Source organism: Somniosus microcephalus, chromosome 11 (assembly GCF_052327205.1).
Source record: "Somniosus microcephalus isolate GS21.2 chromosome 11, FLI_Smic_1.0, whole genome shotgun sequence".
Classification (NCBI taxonomy): Eukaryota; Metazoa; Chordata; class Chondrichthyes; order Squaliformes; family Somniosidae; genus Somniosus; species Somniosus microcephalus.
The window spans coordinates 94,701,358-94,709,507 of record NC_140997.1 but is presented as its reverse complement, the minus strand read 5'-3'; the positions used below and the strand labels follow the sequence as shown (position 1 = coordinate 94,709,507).

Below are 8,150 nucleotides of genomic sequence, written 5' to 3'. Positions count from 1 at the left end.
TTAAATCGTTCCGCTAGCATCAGCGGCGTGGGGTTTAGATGATCTTTCAGGACAGTAACAATCTCATCGAACGTCTTATCCGCCGGTTCATCTGGTGATAACAGGTGTTTCAATTGCCCGTATGTCTTCGCACCCATTAAATTTAATAATGTTAGTGCTTTATCAGCCTCACGAATTTTATTGGCCTTACAATAATTTTTAACTCGTTCAACATATATGGCCCAATCTTCGATGTCACTATCAAAGTTGCTAATATTCCCGTGTTTAGGCATTGTAGTACTTTATCAGATTTGCAATTTCTCAGATTTTTTTTTTTTTACTGTTATCCAAGATGGCGGCTTCCCGCTCTTGCCGTCGTCCTCCGCCCACAAAATGGCGGTTTTCCCGCTTCTGCCTTCTTCCCCAGCGGTTTTCCCGCGAAAAATGGCGGCTTTCCCGCACTTCTCGCTCTCCCCGCCCACTTCAATGGCGGTTTTCCCGCGCTTCTCGTCGCTGACTTTCAGCCCGACTGCGGCTCTTATCTCCTGTGCGATCGCTGGTGCGCCGCCCGCCCGAAACGGTTCTCAGCCCTTATCACCGGTGCGATCGCTGACCCGCTAAGCGCCTCCCGCTTGAAGCGGCTCCCGGCCTCTGGCTCACCCGCTCGGCGGCTCTTGCTCGCTCCCTCCCGGGCTCTGGCTTACCCACGAGGTTATGGAGGCTTCAGGGTCCTAATGCCTGTCGCTTCCAGTCGCTGGAAGCTGTCAGGATTTCTGCTGCCCTTCAGTTTTCAGTGGGGTGTTGAGGATTGGAACCTCTCTTCAACGTCCTGTCTTTGGACGAAGCCGCCGTGGAATAACTGCCGCAGGGTTCGAACCGACTCGTCGCCAGTGTTAAGTATGTGTATTGTATTGAACAATTAACACAAAGACTTAAACTTATAACTCAAACAGGTCTTTACTGGTTGGAGGTAGGGACTATACATAGGTCTTTACTTCATGCCCACAGGCGGGAACTGAGGGGGATCAGTACCCACAGTACTATTTATACCCCTATGGCCAGGAGTGGTACTGCGTATCACTACGCCCAACAAGTAGTGCAGTCCTGTCCATAGGTTCAAAGCAGCACACATATTACATACACAACAGACTTGGCTACATGTCATTAGATCCCTGTAAGTACACACATCAAGTGAGTGTGGCCTTATCCTCCGTTTCATGATGGGTGACAGGATCACCACCCAGTATAGTAGACTCGTGGGTCAATGACAGACTTGGAGGAAGACTGTTGAGATGGTGCATCAAGGCTCTGCCAACGTACCTTGTAAGCTCGGGCTACTTTGGGGCCCAAAGAAAGCGGGCTGGAGAAATTCCAGGTAAGTAGTTGGTAGACGCGGGTTTACGGCCTAGAGATTTGGCTTTGTTTTAAGGACCTTGTACCCACAGAGCAAACACATTGAGCTTTTAGGCGACATGAATATTAAAACCTCTAAATGTATAACTCCGTTCTAAGGTACCATCATCACAGATGGTCACCGTCCTGCTCCCTCTCCCCAAGAGGGGGAATCTTGTTCCCATTTATCCATTAGCTCATGAGGAAGCTCTGGGATGCATATGCAAACTATCTGAGTGCAAATGTATAGCCTGGTCCCCTGCAGGAAGGAACAGAACTGCTGTCAAGCCATCCAAGGTAGGAATATTTGTTGATGAGTCACACATTTTTGGGGAGGTGAACACTCTTGTAAGATATGTTTAAATTCAATCTGGTGCCTCAGCCCCCTTTGTTTTTCTGTGGGGATTTTTAAAAACCTATGGTATGGCAGCTTTGAGCAATGAGATAGGCCAGCAGCCCAATGTGAAAAAGCACCATCTGTATTCAAACAACAAAAACTTGCATTTGTATAGCGCCTTTAACATAGTAAAACATCCCAAAGAGCTTCACATGAGCGTTATTAGAACAAATTTGAGACTGAGCCACACATGCAGCTCACAAACAGGCCTGAGCTTGGTTTATTTTGTACTTTTAAAAATTCATTAATTGGATGTGGGCGTCGCCAGCAAGACCAGCATTTATTACCCATCCCTAATTGCCCTCGACAAAGTGGTGGTGAGCCGCATACTGGGCCATTTCAGAGAGCAGTTAAGAGTCAACCACATTGCTGTGGGTCCGGAGTCACGTATAGGCCAGACCGGGTAAGGACAGTAGATTGCCTTCCCTAAAGGGAAGTATGCAGGTCCAAAAAAAAAAAAATAGCACTCGGACTGTCATGTTCTTGAAGCGAGTTGGCTGGCACTAATGTCCAGAGGAATTAAATAAGTGAACGGACCAAACTGTGAAGGATTACCTAATCTGAGCTACAAAATGCAGTTTGACAATCATTGGGAAATGCAAGGCTGGGACCAGAGAGCTCACTCTTTGCAACTAGAGTAAATGTACTAGTGCAACTGGGCAGGCGCTGGGGTCAGAGAGCTTGTGTGGCATTGCCCAATCAGATTCTGATGCGCCATCAATTACTCAAAAGACTGAAGTTGAGCGAGTAACAATCAGGCTTTTATTAACTAAAGAATGAAGGTCTTGTCTCGAGTGGTCGACCCGTCCAGAATACTAAGGGACTGGGAGGTAGTCACTTATATACCTGGAATAGTGGGAGGAGTCAGCCGAGGCATGTCCAGACCTGTACCTAGTGGAATACACATACAGACACAGACAGGTATGACAGTGGTTTACCACAGATTCCAAGGCCACACGCCTGCTAAAACTGCATGGCCTCTGCAGAACCAATCAATCTAGGATTAAATCCCATGTTGCTGAACGAGGAAGAAAGGTACATTTTCAACTGTTCTGCTGGTACACTATGATTTTACTCAGTCAGTAATATACAGTTCAAACAATTCCACATTAAACCAAATATACTCCAAATTGACACAGCACAAAGGAAAGAGCATTAACTATTTTAGACTGGAGCACCCAATGGGCCCTTTTGGAAGAGATCTTGAACCTCATGCCCCCGCACTGACGCTACAATTTTCAGGGGAGAACGAAGTCAATTCGATGGCGTGAAAGAGTCTCATCAATCGATTGGAGCCGTCACATTGTCTAAAGTGAACCTGTTCCTTCTCCGCTCGGGTACCAGTTTGTTTCTTACATATATAATAAAAAAAGGAAATTGAAGGGCCAGGAGAAAAAAAAACCTAAATGCAAATGACAGAGCCCCACGCAGCAGGGGTAATGGCCACGTAAACTCAAATAGGCAAACGCGATTAGTCAGTCCGGCTACTGCGGCCACCTGCATCGTGTCGATCATGTAGGTGGCCCGGTGCAACCACTGCACTACAGCCCTTTCCTGGGATGCCCGAAACAGTCGATGGGTCAACTCACACCGAGGTTCCATTCGACTCGTTGGCTCCCAGCAACTAGAGAGCTTTGCACTGCTTGCCGATGGCTAGACTGGATGCGTCTCACTCGATGCAGCGTGTGGCGTGGGGCAGAGAATGAAAGGTGCCTCTCGTGTCAGGTCTTTGAGGACTTTGAATACAAGATCCGGCATGTGATCGGTTATCATCTTGGGGCTGATGAGAATGCTGCTGAAGGACGATGCATCACACCACACTGCATGGTACTTCACTTGAGAAAAGCAGAAACTAGAGGGGAGAGAGAAAGAGAGGGGGATTAGTTAGAAATAGAAGTGTAACAATTAATTGCAATGCAGTGCAGGGTCACCAACCTCCATAGCAGAGAAGGTAAAAAGATTTTTTTAAATTGCATTTATACAGTGCCATTCACAACCTCGGGACGCTTTACAGTAAATGAAGTACTTATGAAGTGTAATCACAGTTGTAATGTAGGGAAATGCAGCAGCCAATTTGCGCACAACAAACTCCCACAATCAGCAATGAGATACAATGACAAAATAATCCATTTTAATAACGATGGCTGAAGGATAAATGTTGGCCTGGACTAGTCTTCTTTGAATAATGCCGTGGGATTTTTTACGTCCACCTGAGGGGGCAGACGGGGCCTCGATTTAACGTCTCATCCGAAAGATGGCACCTCTGACAGTGCAGCATTGAAGTAGAGAGAGAATGAACTTTAATTTGCAGGGCTATGGGGAAAGAGCAGGGAGTGGGACTAATTGGATAGCTCTATGTAAGAGCCGGCACAGGCACAATGGGCCAAATGACCTCCTTTTGTGCTGTATGATTCCAATGACCAGAATTAGTCATATGATTCAGATTGTAGCACAGAAGGTTTCCAACCTCCTTGTTAAAAACTACCAGACTTGTGCACTCAAGCACATTGCCAGTAGTTCAATTCAGCCATTAAATCTTTGCATTTGTTCTCTCACCAAACCTAACTTAAGGCTCACAACAATCTCACAATAAAATCTCATCCAAATTTACTGTTGTTTATACAGAGAGAGACTTTGGGATCTTTCACGTTGAATGGCATAATCACCTCCCTACGCTGGGTTCTTCCGTGATGTAAATGATCTTCCCCGGAAGGAAGAGGGGAGTGCCCTGGAAAGGCAAACTCGAAGGGGATTCGTCGAGGATGCTGGTGTAGGAAGCGGTCCGGCGCCCCATCAGATTCTGTTCCGCGAGAAGGGGCTGAGTCAGTTGCTCCGGTTGCCTGCCGTCCAGCTCAGTGGGGAAATCGTCTGGATCCCCTCCAAATATCTCATACCAGCATCCTTGCAGCAGAATCTGATACTGGGCAGAAAGAACAAGATAACAGGATGGGTGGAGATACAGACTTCCTGACCAATGGCCAATTGGGAACAAAGATCTAATGCAGCAAGGTCTCCCCAAGATAAGGGCTAGAAGGGTTAAATTATGAAGACAGGTTGCATAGACTAGGCTTGTATTCCCTTGAGTATAGAAGATTAAGGGTGATCGAATTGAGGTGTTTAAGATGATTAAAGGGATTCAATAGAGACAAACTATTTCCTTTGGTTGGAGGAGTCCAGAACAAGGGGGCATAACCTTAAGATTAGAGCTTGGCCGTTCAGGAACTTCTTCACACAAGGGGTAGTGGAAATCTGGAAATCTCCCCCCCTAAAAGTTGTTGAAGCTGAGGGTCAATTGGAAATGTCAAAACTGAGTGTGGTAGATTTTGTTAGGCAAGGGTATTAAGGGTCACAGAATCAAGGTGGGTAAATGGAATCAAGATACAGATCAGCCATGACCTAACTGAATGGCGCAACAGGCTCGAGGGGCTGAATAGTCTCCTCCTATTCCTATGTTCCATGATTGGTGGTCCCAATACTCCAGCTTAGTGATTTTTTTTAAAAAAATTTACAAGACATTTTGTTATTACAGTGCCTTTGGGTTTAGTCAATTAAAAAAAAAATTGGGTGGTTAAAAGTTGCACACTTTTAATACGTGATTAGATTACAGTTCATGTGGGCACTCAGTTCCCCCATTGAAAGTGCACCAAGGGAAACATTATCCTGCATTTTTCCTGGAATCTGAAAATGACAGGGGAATACTTTTAAACACGCTGCGTGGCTCAGTGGGTAAAAGCACTGCGCATGGTGGTACTGAGCCATACAGACCAGGACGGTCGCATTTCGATCCACAGTCTGTGCCGAGTTACCTGATCCCAGCCAGCGAGCCAGTGCGGGTGCTGTAACTGACCTCAGCTCTCACGGACAGGGAGCGGGAGAGGAGGGCAATCAGCTGGTGTCCCTGCGCCTGATCACCACAGGGTAGCCTCTGTGCATGAAGCTCAGCTGTGATATGCTCGCCCGCCGACACTCAATGGCAGGGTGCACGCATAGTCCTGGAGTTTAACCTGCAGCCTTGCAATCACAGCCCAGCAAGTCCATGCCTTCGAGAGAGGAGGGGGAGATTAGGGAAAAATGTACTATTTATAAAATACTGTCCAGTACATACAACTATTAGTTCTACTATTAGTCCCCATAGTTAGGACAGTAGAGGTTGCATAATTCAGTTCTTTTTCTGATAGAAGGGAAGAGTATTGATTTGTAGTTTCAGAGTCAGTTGTCTGTAATCAGCACCATTAACCCCACCCTGCCCCCCCTGCTGCAAGCACATACCCACGGCAACCAGTATTTACAGCCTGTATGAAAAAATGTGCAGAGTTATGGGGAAGAGCAGGAGAGTGGGATCAATTGGTTAGCTCTTTCAAAGAGCCGGCACAGGCACGATGGGCCGAATGGCCTCCTTCTGTGCCGCAAGATTCTATGGTCAATAATTAACCTCGTCAACTCAGTTATTTGTAAATAACTTGCGTTGCTGCATAAATAAAAGGGCAGGGCGGAGATACCAGAGACAGGCTGCACATTTCAATGATGCTTCACTCTGTAGCAAGGCTTCAGCTTCATCAGCCTCCGACAGCCAGTCATGGACTGGCCATGGTAGAATCTGCACGTTAATTGCGGAGTGACCTCGATGTCCTTGTCAAGTGAACTGATCAATAGGATAAAAAAAGTCAGGATGAGAAATTACAAGCAGCTCTGCTTCACTGAATGTGAATGTGTAGATCCCAAATCTCACATTATCCAACAGTTTCCTGCACTGTTCTATTGAGTTAAACAATGCCATTTTTACACAGAAACAGACCATTCGGTCCAACTGGTCCATGCTGGTTTTTATGCTCCACACGAGCCTCCTCCCACCCCTCTTCATCCAACCCCAGCAACATATCTTTCTGTTCCTTTCTCCCTCATGTGCTTATCCAGCTTTCCCTTAAATGCATCTATAATATTCACCTCAACACTCCCTATGGTAGCGAGTTCCACATTCTCACCATTCTCTGGGTAAAGAAATTTCTCCTGATGGGTATAACCTCTCAGTTCTGGGATCATTCTAGTAAATCTTTTTTGCACCTTCTCCAGAGCCTCTATATCCATTTTACAATATGGAGACCAGAACTGTTCAGAGTGTGGTCTAACCAGGGTTCGATACAAGTTTAACATAACCTCTCTGCTTTTCAATTGTATCCCTCTAGAAATGAACCCCAGTGGATTTATTAGTGACTAACTGATATTTATGGCCCTAGAGCAAAAGAAAGTAACTGCACTCCTCAAGAGGGTAATATGTTTGTCAAAAGTACATCAGCATTTCCATCCAAAAACACTGTAGAACATTGATACCTTAGGCCGGTTGCAATGGGCAACTATTCTTAATATTCTTCTTTTCAGGTCTTCTACATTGGAAAGGCTTAGCCTGCAAATAAGGAGGTGAAAATAAATGTTAAGGATATAGTGCTGGCATCCAACCAGAATAAAATCGGACTTGCAGATCACAGAACTTGTACACCAACCTTGGAACGAGATCCTTGCCCAAGACGACAGATACGATAAATCGTTTGCTATATTCAGCCAGAGACTTGCTAAAATAAAAAATGAAATTTCCCGATTAAAAAGGAGACACTGATGCAAGCTACAGTTAGTGGACTGAGGACAATAGAATCTGGAGAGGATACCCTTGTTAAAAAGGGGGCTTGATTTCAGAAAGTAGCATTTTTAGATGAAAATGAGGCACGATCGCTAAACTGACGCAGTGAAGTAAAAAGCTACCAGTCAGTCCTTCCGTGTACTGGATGCTGACAGGGGCATCATTACAGGCAGGTAAGACAAACCACAGCACTGTGCAAACTGCACACACTGTTATAGATCTGTGTAAGTCAGCATTGGGTGTGTGTCTACAAAGCTTAAAATAATGCGAGAGAGAAAATAGCTTCCCCCTAACCAGAAAACCGTGGGCACGGGTCACAGAGTTGACCATTACAAGAAAACAAATCTCTGGACTCGGTCAAGCTGCTACATACAGCAGGTGCCGTGCAGGAGGGAGGAGAAACTTTCCTCTTCATTTGTCCCTCACCACCCATTCTGATTAGCTGCCAGCTCCCTCCATCCAGGAATAGACGGCAGTCAGGACTCGACTGCACCCAGGCTGGATGGCATGAGGGAGCACGGTTCATCAAATGGGGTAAATCACCAGGCACTCGGCCCCTTTAAGAGATTAAATCGTGTTGCCTTTCTTTATTCCATCTCTCTCTGCCCTGCCCTGCCCCCTCTGTTCTTAAGCTGTATAAATACTGCGTCCCGTGTTCTCTATGACCAAGACACACTCAGCAAAAAAGAATTTAGGAACTTAGGAATTTACCAAATAATAGGTTTCCAGCACTCCAAATTAAAGAGCGTG

General features: G+C 45.9%; 1 protein-coding gene across 2 annotated transcripts in view; it reads right to left on the bottom strand.

Moving 5' to 3' along the window:
* Nucleotides 1-917: 917 nt before the first annotated feature.
* daglb (diacylglycerol lipase, beta) overlaps nucleotides 918-8,150 on the bottom strand; it is a 39,167-nt gene continuing 31,934 nt past the window's right edge. For both annotated transcript variants that reach the window (XM_086001086.1, XM_086001087.1), the window contains 4 exons: nucleotides 7,267-7,335; nucleotides 7,097-7,169; nucleotides 4,435-4,688; nucleotides 918-3,620 (listed from right to left, as the gene is read on the bottom strand). In XM_086001086.1, coding sequence (XP_085857212.1) covers nucleotides 3,422-3,620; nucleotides 4,435-4,688; nucleotides 7,097-7,169; nucleotides 7,267-7,335 — 595 coding nt within the window. In that variant the 3' untranslated portion in view covers nucleotides 918-3,421. The remainder of the gene's footprint in view (nucleotides 3,621-4,434; nucleotides 4,689-7,096; nucleotides 7,170-7,266; nucleotides 7,336-8,150) is intronic.